The sequence below is a fragment of the Aulostomus chinensis genome, chromosome 18, assembly GCF_037954235.1.
Source record: "Aulostomus chinensis isolate RoL2024-O1b breed Wild chromosome 18, RoL_Achi_v1.0, whole genome shotgun sequence".
Taxonomy (NCBI): domain Eukaryota; kingdom Metazoa; phylum Chordata; class Actinopteri; order Syngnathiformes; family Aulostomidae; genus Aulostomus; species Aulostomus chinensis.
Genome location: NC_141337.1, coordinates 22,110,241 through 22,134,059, shown reverse-complemented (window position 1 = coordinate 22,134,059; position 23,819 = coordinate 22,110,241). Strand labels below are relative to the sequence as shown.

General features: G+C 47.2%; 1 protein-coding gene across 2 annotated transcripts; it reads left to right on the top strand.

Moving 5' to 3' along the window:
* The first annotated feature begins 530 nt into the window (after nt 1–530).
* LOC147245702 (protein NLRC3-like) lies at nt 531–21,121 on the top strand. Of its 2 annotated transcripts, none has more exons than XM_086183783.1 (14): nt 531–610; nt 2,430–2,641; nt 2,732–2,828; nt 3,045–3,152; nt 4,504–4,614; nt 4,740–4,788; nt 4,946–5,180; nt 7,303–9,103; nt 11,143–11,316; nt 14,196–14,369; nt 15,669–15,842; nt 17,821–17,994; nt 20,137–20,310; nt 20,604–21,121. In XM_086183783.1, exons 3-14 carry the CDS (start codon nt 2,746–2,748, stop codon nt 20,614–20,616), a joined length of 3,270 nt encoding a protein of 1,089 aa, XP_086039909.1. In that variant the 5' UTR covers nt 531–610; nt 2,430–2,641; nt 2,732–2,745; the 3' UTR covers nt 20,617–21,121. The 2 variants fall into 2 exon arrangements, with proteins under 2 accessions (XP_086039909.1, XP_086039910.1); XM_086183784.1 differs by lacking the exon at nt 531–610 and adding an exon at nt 2,034–2,172.
* Nucleotides 21,122–23,819: the final 2,698 nt, after the last annotated feature.

The window sequence follows — 23,819 nt, the reverse complement described above, 5'->3', positions numbered from 1 at the left end:
TTGCAACAGGCCATGGGAATGGGGGCTTGGACTGACCCCTGGTGGTGTATGTTGCTCCCTGCAGTACATTGTCACCATCAGGTTCATAATAAGAGTTTGGGAGGTTTTGCAGCATTAACAATCACATCTTTGGTATTTCTGAAGGCCTTCGCTTATCGTGTGTACCCTTAATAACCACATATACTGTACACAAAGACTTAGAAGCAGCACCCAACAATGACTGCGCCATTGTGACCCTCAACAGAACCCAATCAGGCTGGAGAGTTGCTGATGCATCGTGTGAATTTATAGGTGTATTTTTAAATGGAGATGAGAAATCTTGCAAAAGAGTTTCTACAGTGCGAATGAAACTGTTGATATCTTTATTGCACTCTGACTTTATCAGTTTATTGCTGGAAGACAGACTGGACTGGGACAAATGCTGCTCATGATTTATACCGTCCAAGCTCAGATAGGAGCTGAACGGAGGGTGATTCATCATGGACTTTATCACACTCGCTGACGAAGTCCAGAGTTCAGTCATTCCATCCTGATGGTGTTATTGGGTGTCATAAAAGTTTTATTTTCACTTGCTCCTCTGTTGGGAAGCCGGGATCCGTGAGAAGCTCCGGTAAGTAACTGTTTCCATTTGTTTTAGTTCAAAGTGTCTGTAAACACAAATCAGTATTTAGATGTTGACTGATGTCGTTTGACTGTCCAATCAAGAGGTTCTGTCCTGGTTTAAAGAGAGCTCCAGTTGAGTTGCAGTCCCAGTTGACACATGACAACTAGGACTGCAATTTTAATATGCTGAATGGTTAGAAACTGTTTTCAGAGTAACTATAGATTAGCATCATCATACACAACTACTTTAATCCAGACTGGTGTTTGCTGGTGAATTCAGTCCTGAAACCTTTAAAATTAAGGTGTTAATCATTTATAGAACATCCTGATAAAGTGTTCTCTGGACTTGGAGCTACATTAACACAACACAATCGTCGTTGTCGTCCTCCGCTTTATCCGGTTGATCCGGGTCGTGGGGGCCGCAGCCTCTGCAAGGAAGCCCAGACTGTCCTCTCCCAGCCACTTCCACCAGCTCATCCAGGGAATCCCAAGGCATTCTCAGGCCAGCCGAGAGATATAATCCCTCCAGCGTGTCCAGGGTCAGTCTCAAGGCGTCCTCCCGGCTGGGAGGCGTCCAGGAGGCGTCCTCACCAGATGCCCGAACCACCTCCACTGACTCCTCTACATGGAGGAGCAGCAGCTCTACTCTGAGTCCCTCCTGAAGGACTGAGCCTCTCACCCTGTCTCTAAGGGAGAGCCCAGCCTCCCTGAGGAGGAAACTCATTTCAGCCGCTGGTATTCAGGATCTTGTTCTTTCAGTCATTACCCAAAGCTCATGACCACAGGTGAGGGTTGGAACAGAGATTGACAGGTAAACTGAGAGCCTCACCTTCTGGCTAAGCTCCCTCTTCACCACAACGGACTGCTTTAGTACCCCCATCACTGTGGACGCCGCCCCAATCCACCTGTCAATCTCCCGCTCCATCCTACCCTCACTCTTGAACAAGACCCCGAGATACTTAAACTCCTCCACCTGAGGTAAGACCTCCCCCCCGACCTGGAGTGGGCAAACCACCCTTTTCCTGCTGAGGACCAGGGCCTCAGACTTGGAGGTGCTGATTCTCATCCCAGCCGCTTCACATTCGGCTGTGAACTGTCCCAGCAAGAGCAGGAGGTCGTGGTTTGATGGAGCTAAGAGGACCGTGTCATCTGCAAAAAGCAAAAACATCATCTACCCGCCACCAAACTCCACCCCCTCCACCACCCGGCTGCACCTTGAAATTCTGTCCATAAAAGTTATGAACAGAACCGGTGACAAAGGGCAGCCTTGGCAGACTCCAACCCTCAGCGGGAACAAGTCCGACTTACTGTTGGCACCATAAACCAGACTCTGACTCCTCCCAAAGAGAGACTGAATGGCCCTTTGTAAGGGGCCATCCACCCCATACTCCCGGAGTACCCCCCCCCCCCCCCCCACTGGGTGCTCCTGGGAACACAGTCGTAAGCCTTCTCCAGATCCACAAAACACATGTGGACTGGTTGTGCAAACTCCCATGCCCCCTCCAGTACCCCAGCGAGGGTGAAGAGCTGATCCACGCTTCCACTCACTAACTTCACTCACAAACTAAGGTAGTGCTAGCCAGCTAGCTGTCTTACATTGCTAATTTGTGTTGTGTGTATACGTGTTATACTAAGCTGTTCTGCCTGGTTACTCTGTCAGCCATGTCTCTCTACGTTGCACTTGCATGTTATTGCTTGACCAGTAAACTCAGTGCTGTCAGTATTTAAACTTTGTGAATATTATTTGTATAATTTTACTTGGTCTTACAGAAACCATTCTTCATTCTGTGTTCTACACTCCATGTTCTCCATCCCTCATCTTACAGTTCATTACCTGAAGATTCATCTGTAATGCTGCCAGTCATTGAATTCTATCTAAAGAACCTGAACTGTCCCTGTGTCAACGTATGCGCTCTGACTGGAGTTTCCGTTCTGGATAAAGTGGCTCCAGCAAAACAAAGTCTCACGATAGAAGGAATACTTAAACGTGACTGTTGACAGCCCTTGTGGTGATGTCGCCCTCAACCATCAGCAGAAGGTAGACCTTTGTAGCCTGTGAGAGTAGCTTGACTCAAAATGGAGGGATGAAATGAGAAGGAGAATCAGCAGCGTCTCTGTGTCCATGCAGCTGAAGCCGGAACTATGAGTGACGACAGAGAGGAGCAGATCCCACCCACTGAAAGCTCTCTGTGTGGGGAAGCTGACGGCCAGACCAGAGCTCAGAGGTGAGATGACCATCTGCAACAAAACAAACAAACAAAAATTTTTGTTTGTTTGTTTGTTTGCAGCTAACAATGTAACGCTTCAGGCAAACAGTGAGTTCTGCGGGAAGATGAGCGTTCACACATGAGTTGACTTGACTTGACATGAGTGTGGATGTTAGTTGCAAGTTTTACATTTTTTCAATAACTTTGTTCTGTTGCTGTTCATGTTTGTATCAGGATGCAGCAGAGACCAGGCTCTCCTGAGCCCAGATGGGTGTCCTTGAGAAGTAACAGATCAATGGAGGTTCCTATCACGTTCAGTGGTGGACAGTTTGCTGAAAAAAGGTAAAAATTAGTTGCTCAGTCATCAAGTCAAGTCAGTTTTGATTGTACGGTGCTAAACCACAACCAAAGTGATCTCGTGACTCCTTCCAAGTAGAGCAGGTCCAGCACATCGCTCCTCCAATGAACCTCCACCCAACAATTCTCCATCAGCAGCACATCCTGCAACAGCAGCCACCAGAACCTTCCTTTACCAGCAGGAAGGTGGAGCAGATCCATCAGAGCAGCGTAAACTTTTGTTATCTTTTTTTTGGACAGTAAATCTTGATAAGAATCTAAGTCAGGGACATAGAGAGACAATAAGTCCTTCATGACATTTGGACTTAGACCTCTTGATCTTGAAGGGTTATTCACTGAACAGGCAACAATGTGTGATGTTCAGTGGCTCCCTTTCAATGGCTGAGACACCTCAGTGTGGAATTCCTCTGGGACGTTGCCTTGGTCCGCTTCTCTTCTCTATTTTTGTCGATGATTTGCCACATGTACTGAAAAATGCAGGAATGGGGATTTATGGGGATGACACATCCATGTATGCTCCATCAGAGAGCACTGAACATGTTAATAATGAGCTTCAAGTGGAGCTAAACCTGGTTTCTGAATGGATCATGGAAAATAGGATGAAGTTGAATGTTTGAAACACTAAATGCATGATCATTGGTTCTAAATCTGCTGTCAGGATGGATCAGAACTGAAGCCTCTCTTTGCAGGATGCCACTATTGGTCAAGTTAAAGAAGTCAAATTGCTGGGTGTCTCTATTGACAACACCCTGTCATGGTCCACTCAGATTCATAATACAGTGGTGAGAATGAGTAATGGCATGGATGCAGTTAGAAGGAGTGCTCATCTGCTAACGAATGCAACAATCAGACTCCTCTTCCAGTCTCCAGTGCTGTCAAATCTGGACTGCTTGTCCTTGGCCTGTTTTCTGGTCTGGTGCATGGAAGCAGGATCTTAATAAACTTCAGCTCGCTCAGAACAGAGCGGCAAGGCCGGCACTGCGCTGCTCTGTTAGGAGGCGTGTGGATGCTCTGCATGCCAGGCTTTCATGGAGGAGGGAGGATGAAAGGCTTGCAGCCTCCTTCTGTTCTTAAAGGTTGTTGTCACACAAACCATTCAGTTTGTTTTTACAGTTTTTACCTGCAAATGAGAAACACGCTTAGAACACAAGACAGGCGCCAAGTGGTCACTTTACTTTCCCTCTACCCAGAACCAACGCACTTAAGATAACACTTAACGTACAGAACCGTTTAATCTTGGCTTAAATAAAAATAATATGAATCAAACGTCTAATTTTTTCAGTCTGGGGACGACATTTCTTATGAACGTGATTGTGTACTCCTTCATTTGAATCAGGGTGCAGCAGGAGAGGCCAGACTCTCCTCAGCCCAGCTGGGTGTCCATGAGGAGTGACAGATCAATGAAGGTCCCTATCACGTTTAGTGGAGGACACTTTGCTGAAAAAAGGTAAAAATTAGATGCCCAGTAATCAGAGCAGCATTTACTTTAGTTATCATTTTTGTTTTTTGACAAAATCTTCAATTTTGTGATGAGCAGTGTGCAGGTCTGACTCATTAAGTGTTTCTCTGCAGCGAGGAGCAGCAGAGCTCACATCAAACACAGCTGGACTCCATACTGATGGTCTGTACTTCTACAAACTCACCTCCTACTTCAGATGAGTTAGAGATGAAATAGCAAAGTTCCTTCAGGTCCTTTCAGTGTCGGTGCTGCTGTGTTCGGAGCAGCAACCTTCAGACTGACGGATGAAATAAAGCTCCAGTTCATCACTCTCTTCCAGTTGCTGGAGGATAACCTGCTCACGTTTGTGAAGAACGAGCTGAAGACGGTCCGGAGGCTTCTGAGTCCACATTACCCAGAATGCTTGGGGAGTCAGACTGAGGATGGTGAGGAGTTGGATGGTGGTGAGGAGAAGGAGGAGCAGAAGAGGAGCATCAGAGAGGTGTTTCAGAAGCTCACACTCCACTTCCTGAGGAGAATGAAGCAGGAGGAGCTGGCTGCCTGTCTACAGAGCAGTAAGATGATTCAGTGTTTACAGGAGGCACAGAGGCAACATGGGAGGCATTCACGGGTCTGGTAAACCCTTTTCACACTGAAAAACGTGTGTTTCTGGACCCGCGTTTGCTCGGCATCAGGGCGCATTCAAGCTTCCAGAAGACCCGGGTCTGAGCTCCTGCTGTGAGGCTGTGTGCCTGTGTTTTTCTCTCTTGTACATCATCGCGCTGACAACGTCATCATTTCACATAAACGTGCGCCAGAACACTGAGAGGTAAACAAACGACAACATGGACATCGCTGAGTCCAACGTTAGTGTTGTCGTTGTGTGTATTGCTATGTTGTCTCTTTTGCAAAGCATACAAACTCACACTGGAACATGTCCGAGTGCTACTGCAGCGACTCGTCTGGAAGGGAGCCGAAGACGCTCCAGGCGAAGTCTGACAGGCGGCACAGTGACAAAATCAGGATGCGGCAGGAAGGTCGCGTGAAACTTGAGACGACGGGGGTTGCCTTGTTCACACTGCAGGCGAGCCGAGCCACTAAACACCCGGGTCGCTTGGCGAGTCGGTTGACCGAGTCGAAATACCAAGTGGACCCTTTCAGAGTGCCCCAAAAACCTGTGTTGACCCGCGTTTTTGGTGCAGTGTGAAAGGGGCTTTAGACACCAAAGGCTGCTGCCTACATGGTTGCTGGCCGTATAAACAGATGCCTCATTAAGAGTGTTTAGGGGTGAAAAGACGCGACAGCACACTGGGGAGTGCCAGATAAAAAGACTACACACGGGCCTTATGTTTCCATGACAACGAGTGACACACATTCAATTCACCGAAGTATGGCGGTGGAGATGGGAACTTAGGCCCGCTATTCATTGGTCCCACGACACGATTACATCAGAATTGAAGTGACAATAAGGTCCTTGACAAGCGGTGCTGCTATCTGTGTTGACAATGTATCATTAGTCAGTGTAACATAGCTAATGATGTCAGAGCTGCGGCACAGAAAGATTCTCTTTGGCTTCTCACACTCCGTCTGAATAATCGCTTTACTTGTCACAGCACAGAGATAGAAAAATGTCCTCGTTCATAAAACAACCCAGCGGTTGCTGAACATGCCTGCAGCACAGGCAAAATTAAAAAAGACTCAAGCCAAGTCCGCAATAGTTTCATCGTTCTCCAACTTTATAATATTGAATGAATATCCAAGTCGTCAAAAATCATGACCCGTCCCTGATAGGTACTTCGTCAAAGGAAATTTGAACAGCCAGCATCGCACAAGAAGTCACGCGAGGTGTTGAGTTGCCCAGTTTGAGGCAAGCAGGGAGAATTTTTTTTTACAGCATCATCATCATCATCATCATCAAGGATCGATAATGATTAGCAGTAGTGTAATCAGTATCGATAAATCCCTGACAAGAGCCATCCTGGATGTGGCACTGGTGTCAGCGAGGAGGCGACTTCAGTGAAGGAAGCGCCGTCTCACTCCAAACACATGCAGACACTCCTGCATTCACCCCCACTCCCCTTCCCCCTCTCCTCACTAAAGGCACTTCAGTGTGATTGGATGACGAGTACACGTGGCCATACTGAAACAGTATGTTCCTCAGTTGAAATCCATACATCTGTCATTACCTTCTCGTTTCAGTACAACATTTTTAAAAACCTGACAGTAAAGCGAAATCATGCATCCTCCAGTCATCGTAACTGGGTGAAATAATACAATCAGTGTTGGCAGCAGTCATTAGCAAATCCCTGTGTGTTCTCAAACAACGTCTGAGTATTTCTGACGGTTCTCATGTTCTTTTCACATTGGTTTGATCCACATGCTCAGACACCTGTCATACAGGTTTATGTTGAAGGAGGAAATGTTCAGGATATGTTGATGTTCCCTTCAGTTTTTAAGTAGACAGGAAATGGAAGGGCGAGTGGTTTCAAAGGGTCGTTGATGCCTCACTGCCATGTCTGACACCCTGCTATGATGTATCCCTCAGAAGCATTCAAGCTCAAAGCAACCAGGAACTGTTTGACCACAACTGGGAGGCTACATAGACTTCATAGGGATGGAAGACGCAGAGACCTGCAGTTTAATGTTGTCGACTTTCCTGAGACGTCATCTAATTGATTCCCTTGTGTGTTTGTTTAGGAACTCTAGTTTCAGCCTGCCAGCGTGAACTGAAGTCCAACCTGCAGAAGAAGTTTGAGTGTGTGTTTCAGGGGGTCGCGAAAGCAGGAAACCCAACCCTGCTGAATCAGATTTTCACAGAGCTGCACATCACCGAGGGAGGGGCTGCAGAGGTCAACAACAAACATGAGGTCAGACAGATTGAAACGGAATCCAGGAAACCAACCAGACCAGAAACAATCATTAGAAGAGAAGATCTCTTTAAAGGTTCATCTGGAGGAAAGAAAGCCGTCAAAACCGTTCTGACACAGGGAGTGGATGGCATTGGGAAGACAGTCTTAACACAGAAATTCACTCTGCACTGGGCAGAACACAAAACCAGCCAGGACATAGACTTCATCTTCCCATTCACCTTCAGAGAGCTGAACGTGCTGAAGCAGAAAAAGTTGAGCTTGGTGGAACTTGTTCATCTCTTCTTCTCTGAAATTAAAGAAGCAGGAATCAGCAGGTTTGAAGAGTTCCGGGTTTTGTTCATCTTTGACGGTCTGGACGAGTGTCGACTCCCTCTGGACTTCCACAACAGTGAGATCCTGACTGATGTTACCAAGTCCACTTCAGTGGATGTCCTACTGGTAAACCTCATCAGAAGGAAACTGCTTCCCGCTGCTCACATCTGGATCACCACAAGACCTGCAGCAGCCAGTCAGATCCCTCCTGAGTATGTTGACATGGTGACAGAGGTCAGAGGGTTCACCGACCTTCAGAAGGAGGAGTACTTCAAGAAGAGATTTGGAGATTCAGAGCAGGCCAACACCATCATCTCCTACATCAAGAAGTGCCAAAGCCTCCACATCATGTGTCGCATCCCCATCTTCTGCTGGATCACTGCGACCGTCCTGGAGGACGTGTTGAAAACTGGTGGGGGACAAGAGATCCCCAAGACCCTGACTGAGATGTACGTCCACTTCCTGGTGGTTCAGGCCAAACTGAAGAATGTCAAGTTTGATGGAGGAGCTGAGACGGATCCACACTGGACTCCGGAGAGCAGGAGGATGATCGAGTCCCTGGGCAAACTGGCTTTTGATCAGGTGCAGAGAGGCAACCTGATCTTCTATGAATGCGACCTGACAGAGTGTGGCATCGACATCAGAGCAGCCTCAGTGTACTCAGGAGTGTTCACTCAGATCTTCAAGGAGGAGAGAGGACTGTACCAGGACCGCTTGTTCTGCTTCATCCATCTTAGTGTTCAGGAGTTTCTGGCTGCTCTTCATGTCCTGCTAAAATTTGTCAACTCTGGAGTTAATCTGCTGGCTGGAGAACAAACCTCCCAACAGTCCAAAGTCTTGAGGAAGAAACCTGAAGCAATAGACCTCTACCAGAGTGCTGTCCACAAGGCCTTGAAGAGTCCAAATGGACACCTGGACTTGTTCCTCCGCTTCCTCCTGGGTCTCTCACTGCAGACCAATCAGATTCTGCTCAAAGGTTTGTTGACACAGACAGAAAGCAGCTCGGAGACCAATCAGAAAACAGTTCAGTTCATCAGGAAAACCATGGATAAGAATTTGTCTGCAGAGAGGAGCATCAACCTGATCCACTGTCTGAATGAACTGAACGATCGATCTCTGGTGGAGGAGATCCAACAGCAGCTGAGATCGGGACCTCTCTCCAAAGATGAACTGTCCCCTGCTCAGTGGTCGGCTCTGGTCTTCATACTACTGTCATCAGAGGAGGATCGTAAAGTGTTTTCCCTGAAAAAATATTCCGCGTCAGAGGAGGGTCTTGTGAGGCTGCTGCCAGTGGTCAAAGCTTCAACTAAATCTCTGTAAGTGGATGCACAACTGATGAATGAACACAGTTTAGCGAATTTAACTGAATACATGACAAATACCACATTTTCGTTCCATTCCCATCCTCTAAGAAGCTGAGTCGCTGTAACTTGTCATCGTGAAGTTGAGTGTGTGAGTGTGGTTGCAGCACGGATTCATTAGGCTGAGAATGTGGTCTACCGGGGTGGACATTGGGCTGATGTCACGTACAAAGAATGTGGTCCGAGTCAGGTCCAAAAGTGCTGAAAGTGAAGCTGGAAGCTATGCAGGCTAAGTGCAATGAACAAAAATGAAGGGATGGAGCTTCCCCACTGAGTACATGTACATGTGTAACAAAAGGTAACAAATAATCACCACTGTGGCACACAAAACACACCACATTTAAACCACCCGGGCTGCACGAGGCTGTGATTATGCTGCTCCTCCATAGGAAGCCTACATGCAACACAGAGCAGAGGCAGGGCTCAACGGGAGGGACACAGATTTGAAGGTGAGATGCGTCAGGTGTGGCACAGAAATATAGGCCTCAGATCAGCCAACAGAATAGCAGTCTTTACCCTCACAGAAACAAACGCATGACGGCTACGCTCTGGGTATTCAGAAAAGGCGAGGTTTTCCCAGGTCCTCGTTTGGTGTGTGGGATGCAACTGTGTTAAGGTGATCTTTGGGAATTCAAATGTAGCAGCAGACAATCAGCATGGCCTCATCATCAGAAATGGTTGAATAAAAACCGTCAGGAGTACAAAGAACTGTAGCATTTGATTTACAAAGCAGTCGCTACCCATCAGGTTGATTGGGCTTTTTTTCAGAAATTGAACATGGATGTTGTACTTCTGTACTTTGACCTGTAACCTGAGACCTCTTAGACTCTGGCTCCACGCCCGCCTGCCTGCAACTCCCACAGTTGTCACAAATTGTGATGTTGAGGCGTGTACTTGTTTTTTTAGCTTCAATGGCTGACGTTGTGGCTCTGCTGTCCATCGCAATATCAGCAGTGGTTTCATCCACTTAGATGAGTAGAGTGTTGAACTCAACTGAGCTGTGAGGAATGAGAAACAGACCATCTATCGATCGGAGCCATCAAACTCTGTACGACAGATTTGGATTATAGAAGGGTTTCATCCAGTCATAGTCAAGAGATCCCAAATACTGGCTCACTATGCCGGGGGCAGCGCCACCGTCTGTGCCATGTTTGATGTCTTGGGGAAAGAATCATCACCTGACATGAAATAGTCTCCAGACACATCTTAGCCAGAGCACTTATCAGATCACGAGGGAGCTTGTCAGACGTTCTGTCGGTGTGTTCGATGTTTTCAGTCGGTGCCTGCTGTGGAATCCTGAGTGTAGAGGGATTCAGTGTCCGTGGTGGCCTGGAGTTGATCAAGTTTGCAGAGAAAATCCGTGGAAGATGGCGGTTTGTGACGTCAATGTAGGCTTTTTTATGCAAGATCATCAGCGTCATGCTTTCGGCTCTGTACGACCCTGAGGAAGACCCTCTGTTTGAAACAGGTTGCCTCTTGCGTGCCTCAGTGGTCATGAAGACGGGCATTGCTCTCGAAGTTTTACTACGGATGCATTTGTTTTTCTGAGTTCAGAATTTTTCCGAAACATCAAGGAAACTTTTTGTCTACGTTTTGGTCCAAAGAGCTTAATACCCTGAGCTGGACCGATGTATATTTTGGATCCTTTCATAAACTCTCCCTCAGATGAAGTGATGACATCGTGGAAAGATTTTTTTTTTGGGACTTGATGATTGACAGCTGTCACTCTGAAGTGGTACAGCATGTTAGGAATAACTCATGATCATATTTCTACAGAAAGAACTCCTCTGGAATTTTTTTTTTTTTTTGCAACTCTTTATTAAAACTGAGTATAATAAGAACAAAATCTGACAAGTGTCATTTTTCAGGCGGACTCACAAACAGCATTGATATTAACTTATAAAAGCTGATCATCAGCCAAAGTAGAACATATTTTATCATTGAAAAGTTGGTACTGAGAGTCAGGTCTCTAAGTGTCTCCATTTCTTCTTCAGGTTGAGGGACTGCAACCTCTCAAAGAGAAGCTGTTCAGTTCTGTCTTCAGTTCTCAGCTCTCAGTCCTCCAGTCTGAGGGACCTGGACCTGAGTGGGAACCTGCTGCAGGATTCAGGAGTGAAGCGGCTGTCTGCTGGACTGCAGGATCCACGCTGTCGCCTGGAAGCTCTCAGGTCAGAGAACAGCTCTCATCTGATCAGGCCTCCACAGTGCCGATCTATTCTATCTGCCTTCCATCCATCCATCCATCCATCCATCCATCCATCCATCCTTCCATCATCCATCCATCCATCCATCCATCCATCCATCCATCCATCCTTCCATCATCCATCCATCCTTCCATCATCCTTCCATCCTTCCATCCATCCTTCCATCCATCCATCCATCCATCCTTCCATCATCCATCCATCCATCCATCCATCCTTCCATCATCCATCCATCCATCCATCCATCCATCCATCCTTCCATCCTTCCATCCATCCTTCCATCCATCCATCCATCCTTCCATCCATCCATCCATCCATCCTTCCATCCATCCATCCATCCTTCCATCATCCATCCTTCCATCATCCTTCCATCCTTCCATCCATCCTTCCATCCATCCATCCATCCATCCATCCATCCATCCTTCCATCATCCATCCATCCATCCATCCATCCTTCCATCCGTCCATCCTTCCATCCATCCATCCATCCATCCATCCTTCCATCCTCCCATCCATCCATCCATCCTCCCATCCATCCTCCCATCCATCCATCCATCCATCCTTCCATCCATCCATCCTTCCATCATCCATCCATCCATCCATCCATCCATCCATCCATCCATCCATCCTTCCATCATCCATCCATCCATCCATCCATCCATCCATCCATCCATCCATCCTTCCATCATCCATCCATCCTTCCATCATCCTTCCATCCTTCCATCCATCCTTCCATCCATCCATCCATCCATCCTTCCATCATCCATCCATCCATCCATCCATCCTTCCATCATCCATCCATCCATCCATCCATCCATCCATCCTTCCATCCTTCCATCCATCCTTCCATCCATCCTTCCATCCATCCATCCATCCATCCTTCCATCCATCCATCCATCCTTCCATCATCCATCCTTCCATCATCCTTCCATCCTTCCATCCATCCTTCCATCCATCCATCCATCCATCCATCCATCCTTCCATCATCCATCCATCCATCCATCCATCCTTCCATCATCCATCCATCCTTCCATCCTTCCATCATCCATCCATCCATCCATCCATCCTTCCATCCGTCCATCCTTCCATCCATCCATCCATCCATCCATCCTTCCATCCTCCCATCCATCCATCCATCCTCCCATCCATCCTCCCATCCATCCATCCATCCATCCTCCCATCCATCCTCCCATCCATCCATCCATCCATCCATCCATCCTTCCATCCTCCCATCCATCCATCCATCCTCCCATCCATCCTTCCATCCATCCATCCATCCATCCATCCATCCATCCTCCCATCCATCCATCCATCCATCCATCCATCCTCCCATCCATCCTCCCATCCATCCATCCATCCTTCCATCCTCCCATCCATCCTCCCATCCTCCCATCTATCCTTCCATCCTCCCATCCATCCTCCCATCCATCCATCCATCCATCCTTCCATCCTCCCATCCATCCATCCATCCATCCATCCTTCCATCCTCCCATCCATCCTCCCATCCATCCATCCATCCATCCATCCATCCATCCTTCCATCCTCCCATCCATCCTCCCTTCCACCCTCCCATCCATCCATCCATCCATCCATCCATCCATCCATCCTTATCACGTCTCGCTAACATTTTGAGGGAATTTCTTCAAATTTGGCACAACCCTTCCATGGACAACGATGACTGTATTTCAGAGGTCACAATGACTGCACAACACATTTTCTTGCCATTAATGAGTAGTCACTCCCTTTTTGACGAATTTCACTCCGTGTCTATTTGTGTGACTTTAAGTGACTCAAAAGGTCAAAGGTCATCAATGAGTCATCATCCATTATTCAACACCATCTCAGTAATGTCTGGAGGAAATCCATCCATTGTCTTCCGCTTATTCCTACATTAAGGGTCATGGGGGGGGAGCCTATCCTAGCGTCAACGGGCGAGAGGCGGGGTTCACCTGGACAGGTCACCAGTCCATGGCAGGGCCAACACATATAGACAGACAACCATTGGCTCTCCCAGCCACACCTACAGTCAATTTAGAGTCTGGATTAACCTGGTCCCCTCTTGATGTCTTTGGACTGTGGAGGAAGCTGGAGTACCAGAGAGAACCCAGCAGGAACAGGGAGAACATGGAGACTCACACAGAAAGATCCTGTGCTCCAGCCGGGGCTCCACCCAGAACCTTCTTGCTGGGGGGGCCACAGTGCTGACCACTGCACCACCGTGCAGCCCATCTGGAGGAAATATTAATCTCAATTTTCCAAAATGACATATTTATATCCTGTTAAAGTTTTCTGAAATATTACAATGAGGCAACATGACAACAGGTTTTGAGAATCCTGTTTCGGCTGCGCTCTGCTCTTTGACAGGGATCAGGTCCTGAAACTTTCCCAGGGGTTGCTAAAGGGAAAAGTCCCAGCCCTGATGGGAAAGCTTTTCTTATCATTGCCAGTAGAAATGCCTCTGAAGCAGTTTAGAGAATGGAATAAACGTATTTCAATTCATTTAGAATAAACAGACACCAAGAGTGAAACTCTCTACTCCTCCGCTCCCAGAGGGAAGTGGCGACAAGGCCCTCTGATCTGAAACTGTGAAGTGATCTTTGTAAAAAGATGAAAGGTTGTAACATTGCAGCTGTGTGTTGGCGTTGAACCACACTGTCCATAAGCGGTAGAACATGGCTGGATGGATGTCTTTGTTCACTGGTGTAACCATCAACACCGTTTTAACCAAGAATAACAAACTATTAAGATACACATAAATGCTCAATAGCCAGAAAACTATTACAGATTGCGTATTTTAAAAGTTGGTACTAAATGCCACGTTTTCCAATGTCTCCATTTCTTCTTCAGGTTGAGGGACTGCAACCTCTCAAAGAGAAGCTGTTCAGTTCTGTCTTCAGTTCTCAGCTCTCAGTCCTCTCGTCTGAGACAACTGGACCTGAGCGACAACAAGCTGGGGAACTCAGGAGTGAAGCGGCTGTCTGCTGGACTGCAGGATCCACGCTGTCGCCTGGGAACTCTCAGGTCAGAGAACAGCTCTCATCTGATCAGGCCTCCACGCCGGCGAGAGTTGTGGTCAGAGGTGTTGTGGTTTCAGGGCGTCTTCAGATCAGTCCCCAATTTCACCAGCAGTGAACCTTTGTCACGTCAGTCAGATCAGCTGATCGGGTCCACGCTCAACTAAACATTCACATCCAGGTCTACTGTAGGACAAATCAGAGCCGTGACTCACGTGGAGAGGCGCGAACAGATGAGGTCAAAAGTAACCCTCTCACCCTGGAATGTTGGATGAAATACAGTAAGTCTGTCTGAAGCCATTGGCGTAACCATCCCTGCTTCCATTCTGCAGCCACACACACATCTGCAGCAGCTCCACTAAAAAGTCATCATTAAGATGCGACTGTCTCTCTCCTTGTTCCCCATCTCGTTCTCATCTTCTCAGGAATTCGCTGACTTCCTCTGAGCAGCAACTTGCATATGAACCCATAAACACCGATGTCCGTTGCCTTCAATTTCACTTCCACAAGACAGCAAGCTTTGTGTCACATGATGGTTACTGTTTGTCTACACACGTGTGTGGGTTTAGGACTGTGACGAGTTCAGGCTGGGGTCTGAAATGGGCCGCGTTGCGACAGCAAACGTGAACAGCCAAACACAATAGCTGAGAGCAAGAGTTGGGTTTCAGCGTTAAGGTTTGCAGTGGCAGCGTGGCTTTAGTGGGGTCCTGTGGTGCGCGGACACGTGATCTACACGCTACGTGTTCTGTGTGTGACGACTAGTGACAGGCAAAAGCTGATGACCACCATCTAGTCTCTCATGTCCTGTTGTGTTTCCCCCAGCCTGTATTGGGCTGTACTGTTCCACTGGACAGTTTAACTGAATACTGGTGACGATTAGAGGAATTTCAATAACGATGATTTTCCATCATGCAAAACAAAAACTGCTAAAAAAATTTTTTTTAATGATAATTAAAAGCTTTTTGAAACCTGATGTTGAAATATGCAAATAAGGCGCCTTCTAATTGAACGTTTTCAAATGACCATTACCGGATAAGAAGTATCAACATTGGATGAAGCCAAATAAAAGAAATCTTGTTCACTTTGTCGACATAGGAGAGTTTTTCACTCAGGGGATGTTAGATGTCTCTGTTTGTCACTCCATCAGTCAAAAAGTACTGCCATCAAAAATATGGTTCCTCCCTCTTTTTGGAAGAAAATGTTTCTAAATGGGTCTAAAAATAACACTTTCAAATACAAAAATCTGTAAGTGCTGCTGCATCGGCGATGCGGGGCAGGTCTCTAAGTGTCTCCATGTCTCCTTCAGGCTGGCAAAGTGCAACCTCTCAAAGAGAAGCTGTTCAGTTCTGTCTTCAGTTCTCAGCTCTCAGGCCTCCCGTCTGAGGGACCTGGACCTGAGTGGGAACCTGCTGCAGGATTCAGGAGTGGAGCTACTGTCTGCTGGACTGCAGGATCCACGCTGTCACCTGGAAACTCTCAGGTCAGAGAACAGCTCTCATCTGATCAGGCCTCCACGCCGGCGACAGTCGTGGTCAGAGGCGTTGTGTTTTCAGGGCGTCCTTCCACCTGTCCTCCTGTCCCATTCTCATGAAAACTGCTCTTTGACTTCACTACGGTTCCTCATCATATTGGGGGCTTAGATATATTTACAGCTGGTGGTTGGAGCCATGTTGGCAGTTTGCGGAGCACTGCGTACACTTGATGACCCTGAATCTACATTCACGTGGCAGGCAAATGTGTAGGGTTGAGCCGAATACTCAGGTGAAACGAGTTTGCAGTTCAGTCAGACAACTCATGATTTAAAATGTTAATTTCAGAGTTTGGCGTCTAGACTCCGACCTCATCACTCCGCACAGTTGTTTGAATAAATAGAAGTGTATCTTGGGGAGCGATGCGCAATTAAACTAAAATCCCCCACAGCCTACAGGGGGATTCTGGGTTGGCAGTGGGGCTTAGAAACGGCAATGATGCTGAGTGAGGTGCAGTTCGCTGGCAAGCAGAGGTAGAGCTGGGAAATTTCCTTGTTTTAAATGTACCGCCGAATAGGAGGGATTGTTCAGTGACGATGTTGAGAGTGGGGAATGTCAGATGTAAATGGCTGATCAGCTGGCGTTGTCTGCCTGAACTCGCTCCAGTGTCAGCCCCTGTGGGGGGAGGCAGAGTAACTAATGAGTAACAGTGTGATTGTCCATGAGCTGGTGTTTGGAGGGAAAGTCCTCATTAAGTGGTCGTGTTCCACAATGTTCTCTGATAGGCAGGAGGCCTGTCCGTCACACACAGAGTCCCTCCCCCCACATAAACCCAATGCTGAGAGGCGTAACTCACTCCAGCTGCCTTTGCCATCACACAGAAGACAGATGTGTGTCCTTGTTGCTGAGCCCAGACACAAATTCTCTGTATACAGGATTTCCTTCTCTCCCTGCTGTTGATACATTGTTTAGTTTAGATTTATTCCTCCATCCACCTGCTAATTTTTGGAACTTGACAAATAAGTAGAGAGCTGTAGGTCATCGGACCTGGTGCTGAGACACGTCTGGATAAAGCTTGGCTTGATCCTGCGTCAGGTTTCGGATGGACAGAAAAACAGACCAGGAGATCAGCACTGCAGCATCGTCAGCATCGTCATCAGGTCCACAGTCCCACTGTCAGTTCATGTCATCATTGACAAAGGGCCTGGAAATAAATGACACCCCCTTTTACTTTGTCCTCCTCATGTCTCACACACACACACACACACACACACACACACACACACACACACACACACACACACACACACACACACACACACACACACACACACTCCCTTTCTCACTTTATAACTTCGAATCAATCCCTAATAATTTCTGGACACTTGACATTTCCTGAAACACATGCTTCCATGTTAAACCACACCCACCCCATTTAAGTCCCACCCATTTATGGACTAAGCCCTGCCCCTCAGTCCGTGTACAGATAGAGATCATTTAAGGGTTGTCCAGATTCTGAGTCTGGTGAACCTGCTCTTCCCTACAGGTTTAGCCAAATCTGATTTGTTTATTTGCTGACAATTTATTTGTTGTTGTTGTTGTTTGATGGCAGTGTGAACCGCACAAACCCCAGGGACTCTGATCCGTTCACATCAGATTTGAGCCTCTCACGTTTGTGACCCTAAGTCAGACACACATCTGATTTTTTTTTTTTTTTTTTTTTTTTTTACGATGGGACCTCAGTCTGAGTCGTCACACCAGAATTCATGCGACTGTCGTGCCTCGAGAGTCGTGTGGAGATGCGCTGACAGATGAGGTCAAAGGCAGAAAAGTGGAGATGTTGGGCTCAGAGGGGGTGAAGGCTGACTGGCAACCACAGTTGGAATCGACAGATAAAAACTCATCTTTGGCCAGAAAAATATTACAGATTCAATCATTGAAAAGTTGTCTTGACAGCCATGTTTTCAGATGTTTATGTTTCTTCCTCAGGCTGGAGGAGTGCAACTTGTTAGAGGGAAGCTGTTCAGTTCTGTCTTCAGTTCTCAGCTCTCAGTCCTCCCGTCTGAGGGACCTGGACCTGAGTGGGAACCTGCTGCAGGATTCAGGAGTGAAGCTGCTGTCTGCTGGACTGCAGGATCCACGCTGTCGCCTGGAAACTCTCAGGTCAGAGAACAGCTCTCATCTGATCAGGCCTCCACGCCGGCGACTCTCGTGGTGGGAGGAATTATCAGGGTGTCCCGCGACACAACCATCAGTCCCATTCTCACCAACGTCATCTCTGAGTCGCCTCTTGAAGGGATTCCTCCAAGTTTGACACAAACATTCGTTTTGACACAAAGATGAACTGGTTAGATTTTGATGGTCAAAGGTCACAGTGTCTCCACAAAACTTTAGATCATGAGAGCAGAATTTCTCTCAAATGTGTCATGGTGACGTTTTATATTCATTTTATACTGAAACGGTCAAAGGTCAACTTTGACTCGACATCATATCATTCTGCAAAAACCTGGAGCCGTGAGGGAGCCCAGTTGAGTGACGCTTGTTCTCTCCGTTTATCCTGGACTGTTTATGTCTGGTAGTTTCTTGAATAACAAAGAAAGAAAAGCCAATTTGTGTGAGCAGGTCCAAAGCAAATCCCGCCTGTGCGCCGCAATGACCATGAAATTATATGATTTAACCGACTGACCGAATTTTACAAAAACCAATAAACCAAAAGTTTCAACTTCTGATATTGGTCAGCAGCGGCAGAGGCCTGGGTGAAGGGAAGCCATGTGAAAATTGACAAATGAAGTTGTGATTGGGATTGATGGAGCTCCGTGAGGGACAGCAGTGTGAACTGTCATCAATTTTATGTGGGGATGTTTGAATATGAGGTGTAGCTTCCTGGTGGAGTGCTGGCCTTTAAACTGCTGGATACCGCGTGCTTGGATACAGAGGACTGGCAGCTAGCTTTCTCAGTATGTACGGACCTGACCTATGATCATGAAGTCAGCATTGAAGAGATCTTCGGAAGACAAGAAAAAGCGTGTATGACAGAGCAGAGACGACAGAGGGGGAAGTCGTGGACCCAAAAGGAGACATCATTTCCAGTCACTAACGAGTGAACATGACCAGTCAACGGCGCAAGTCTGCTGTCAGTCTACATTTCACTGGGCAAAAGACGGTCCACACAAGAGTGAGCATGTGGCACTGATGAGGTAGGGGAGCACATCGTCCTCCTGAGCACAAGAGTCACTCACTGAGGGGAAACCTTTGTGACAGAATGTTTGGCTCAGCTATTGTCAACATGGAATGGAGTGGCTCCATAACCACGTCGCTGGATTAAGCCTGAGTGAGTTGAATGGCTTTTGTCCAGAGATTCAGAGCAGACTGAGAGGAAGAGGACAAAAGGAACAACGTCCTTCTGTGGCAGGAGTGTCTGAGGAAGTCAGAAGGATCTTCAACAAACACCACAGACCAGTTCACTTCAAACCAAACTCTGAGGTAGAAGCTTGCCCAACCTAGGATCACCACACCCAAAAACAAGCAAAGAAACCTAGTCTATGTGGTCCAGTGCAGCCAGGATTGCACCGGTCTTTACATTGGGGAAACAAAACAAGCGCTACACAAACGGATGGCCCAGCACCGGAGAGCCAACACCTCAGGTCAAGACTGTGCTCTCCATTTCCATCTGAAGGAGAAGGGACAGTCCCTTACAGGACAGCAACGTACACAACCTGGCCAGACAAGACCGATGGTTTGAAAGAGGAGTGAAGGAAGCTCTCTATGTCAGCCTGGAGGGACCATCTCTGATCCTTACCACCTGCCATACGGTCCTGACCAACCTCCCTATGAAGCTCAACACCAAGTCACCTTAACTCCACCTGACCTATCGACCCTCGTGGATCCCCACTGGGTCAACGACGCTCATGAAACTCTGAAATCCAGAGCTCGCATGTGACAAACGACTCTGGGAGAGGGTCGCACCCACACAGTTAGAAAAGCCTACACCTCCCCACCAGTGACGTAGAACTGGAACGCCGTCCTGATGAGAGGAGAAGCGTTTCCCCTTCAGGGAAACTGAAACAGTCCAGTTTACAGCGACACACACTGACTAAGAACGGTGGTGAGCAAACAACGGTCAAATAAGAACTACTAAACTTCTATGAAACAAAAATAGAGTCTGAAGAGGATTGAGGCCAGTGATGCTTCATTTGGAAGTCTCTTGATGGTGGCACATGAGGAGGACACCTTGCTGTTCTCATGGGGTGGAAATGGAAGGTGGCATGAGTTTATAAAACGGTGTCTTATTTCTATTACCTGCAGTCTGCGGTGCTGCAACATCCGAGAGGAGGGCTTGTCTTGTCTGGCCTCAGCTCTGAGCTCCAACCCTTCCCACCTGAGAGAGCTGGAGCTGAGCTTCAATCATCCAGGAGGCCCAGGAGAGAGGCTGCTGTCTGCTGGACTGGAAGATCCTGGCTGGAGGCTGAAGACTCTCAGGTAGGAACATAGAACCTGAGCTTCAGCACAGCACTGCAGGTTATGAGAGAACTTCCTCATAGCTGCTTAGAGGAATGATTCCTTTCCTCTGGTGGTTCATCACTCTTGAGACCAGCTTTAGATTCGTCCTGACTTTCTCTCATGATGAACACAACCTCACTTTTACATCCAAATCCAGCCAGTCTCAGACCTGACAGCTCTATCTTAAAACTGTCACACAATTGTGAGCGTTTGCTTGGGTTTGGACACTCAGCTTCCAGGTGTGTGTAATGTAGATGCCTTCTTCCCTCCAGACTTGTCCCGTGACGACGAGGTGCTTGATCGTGACTCGGGGTGTCGAGTTCACCACTTGAAGCAAAGTGTGAACGCGCATCTGAGACTCAGCTGCAGTTTCCCCCCCAGCGACAAGAGCATGAACACAGCCGAGTGAATGAGCCGAGGAGCTCCGAGCTCTTGATGTCTTTGGACTGTGGAGGAAGCTGGAGTACCAGAGAGAACCCAGCAGGAACAGGGAGAACTTGCAGACTCACACAGAAAGACCCCGTGCTCCAGCTTCCCACCCACAACCTTCTTGCTGGGGGGGGCCACAGTGAGGACCACTGCTCCACCCTGCTGCCCGTCATTCTGAAAATATATTAAAACATGAAAAAGGAAATAGTGCAAAAATGTTTTCTGTTATAAAATTAAGAAAAGGCTGAGGCGTGGTGGTGGTGCCGTGGTCAGCACTGTCACCTCCAAGCAAGAAGGTTCCGGGTTCGAGTCCCTGCTGGATGGATTGTCAGGATGTCTTTCTGAATTCAGCTGATCTTAGAGGGAGGATCTCGATGATTTCACGAATACTTGGTTGTTTCTCAAAGACTCGTCTGTTTCCTGTTTTATAAAACTTGTGAAAAGTAAGAAAGAAGCTTTCTTAAAGTGTTTTTTTTTTGTGGACTTGAGCAAAAATGTTGTCTTTAAAGAGTAATTTTAATTCAGATTTCACCAGCATCCAGAATCACACAAAGTTCAACTCAAAACTTTGATTTCCTTTCAGCGCATTTGATTATGAGAGACCGTAACAAAAACAGACATTGGCTGAGTAGATAAATTAAGTAGCTGCCTGAACTCCTACAAATTCAGCGTTAGTCAAAACTTGGGTTTGTACTGACATTCATCTTAATGAGCGCACGCAACATGCGCATAATGTGCGTTATGGGCAATATTGGGGGGGGGGGGCTCAGGCTCTAACAACGCTGCTTGCAGCTTTCATTTTTAAACTTTATTTCAGGTCGCAACTTCAAAGAAAATATGAATCAGAACCAGAACCTGAACCAGCTTTACTGGCCGTGTTGGTAACACCAACAAGCTATTTGACTCCAGTTCTCTAAGCTCCGTTCAAAAAAGTTATGGGAAGGTTTATGTAAAATAAAGATAATAGAATAAGATAAAAATAAATAAATGAAGATATCAAATTATTAGAACAACATACACAAGCCAACCCATACACAACGTATAAATACGTGTGAATACGAATGAGCGTTGATGAGAGAGTTGGGCTTTTATCTTTGATTCGACAAAAACCACCTCCTTGTCTTTCTGGCCTCCACAGCACTGTAAACATGCAAAACAGATTTTCTTATTAGTTGGTAAGGATTGTATTGATCAGTTAAAACACTCCTGATAAATTTATTGGAGAACTGTCTACTACCCAACCTGACTCCTTCCACGCAGAGCGCTCTCTTCTCCGGAACATTTGAATGCACCACCAGTTGTTGAGTCGTCCTTTTAAAGAGCGCTGGGACGGCTTGAGCTCCTTTACTGGGCTCTCTGGTTGAGCGCTGAAGGCTGGATTTAACAAGAAATGTTCTCATGACTTAAAAAATAAAAGTTACCATGTTCATTTCACCCAGGAAATAGCACACCAATATGACGTAGGGTTTCAAAATAAGAGCCCTATGACGTCTTAGGTATTAGCAATGAATGGGTTCGGTACTTTGTAAATTAAGACTGATTTTGAAAACAAAACTTTACAGAAAATCATTTCACTTCACATTGGTGGCAGACTACAACAGGGTATCACCTAGAAAATACACCATCCGGTGAAGGGTTTCAAAATAAAAGTTACAAAAAACTCTGTTTCCATAGAACCATTTCAAGTCTTAATGACAGCAGACCAACTTCGGGGTGTCACTCAACAAATGCCAGAATGATCTGATGTGACACTTCAAAATAAAAGCCAAATGAATTCTCCTGACAACAGGGATTAAAGAGTTGTACAAAAATAAACCAAGCTACTATAAACATTATCATAAAAACAAGTACTTAAACAGACATCGTGCAGCGTGAGGAGGGCAAATACTGCAAAATAAAATTCCCTGTACTGAGTGAGATATCTGGATGGAACGCTGTGAACAGCCAGCGTTTCCAGCAGGTGCTCAGCGGGGACCAGCTGAGAGTTCCTCACTCTCATGGCGGGGGGGGGAGGAAACTGCTCTGGAGTCCGGATGTTTTGGGTGCAGGGCTCTGAGGCTGTGAAGGGTCTGCAGAGATGTTGCCTGCCTGTGTCCTGACTCTGGAGGTGGAGAGGTCCCAGATGGAGGGCAGGCTGACACGGGTGATGGTTCTGCAGCCCTGAGTGTCTGTTGAAGCCTGTTCCTGTCCTGTTCGGTGGCTCTAGTTGAGCCGCTCAACAGAGCCAGGACTCCAGTGTTGCCGGGCAGAACTGGATCCGCAGCCCCTGAGGCAGCTTGCACTTCTTGAGCTGGAGCAGAAAGAACAACCTCAGCTGGGGCTTTTTCCCGATGGCGTACCAAAATAAAACAGGAAGTGCATGACAAGACTGGACATGAGTGACAACTCGAACAACAGGACTGAAGATGAACCAGAACAAGACTTGACATAACGTGAACGTGGTTTGATGCCGTTTAGAGACGTGACAACCAGCCTGAGGGACGGACCACCACATCAGGTTTACAACATTTCTCCCGTCATCCACTCACTTCAGTTTGGAAAGACTGTGCTCCAGCCGCCTCTTCCTGTCACTACGAATACTAGTCATTAACAGCAAGAACAGTCTAGTACCAGGTTTTGAATGGGTGTGTATATGAAAACCGGCTCTTGAGCTGTCTCATGGGTTGGGGGGGGGGGGGCTGGGACACTGTTTAGTGTGTGTTTTTAGTGTTTTTAGTGCTGCTAATGTGTTGATCTGCCGAGCAAACATGAAGTACCTTCAGGCTCAGGGCCTAATAATTTGGTGGAGGAGAGCTGATTCCGGGGAGCAATGACTGACTGCCACCGCAAGATGGCAATAACACAGGAACTTATCAGCTGCCAATAAAGAGAAGAAGAAGGAGAAGAAGGCCGGTGGAGATGAATGTGAGGGTGAGTAGGGCTGAGGTGAAGGTGATAGTGAGGGAGAGGGTGATGGGCATGTGGCAGGGAAGGTGGGACAAAGAGAAGAAGGGTAGGCACTTGTATAGGGTTCAGAGGAGTGTGCGGGCTAGAGGGTGTAGGGGTGGAGGTGGGCAGAG

What these genes read in the sequence shown, in the direction of transcription:
- LOC147245702 (XM_086183783.1), top strand. Translation starts at nt 2,746, where the DNA reads ATGAGTGACGACAGAGAGGAGCAGATCCCACCCACTGAAAGCTCTCTG. An exon ending in GGCTGCCTGTCTACAGAGCA is followed by an intron (nt 5,181 to 7,302) that starts GTAAGATGATTC and finishes GTGTTTGTTTAG; the next exon opens with GAACTCTAGTTTCAGCCTGC. An exon ending in TGTCGCCTGGGAACTCTCAG is followed by an intron (nt 14,370 to 15,668) that starts GTCAGAGAACAG and finishes TGTCTCCTTCAG; the next exon opens with GCTGGCAAAGTGCAACCTCT.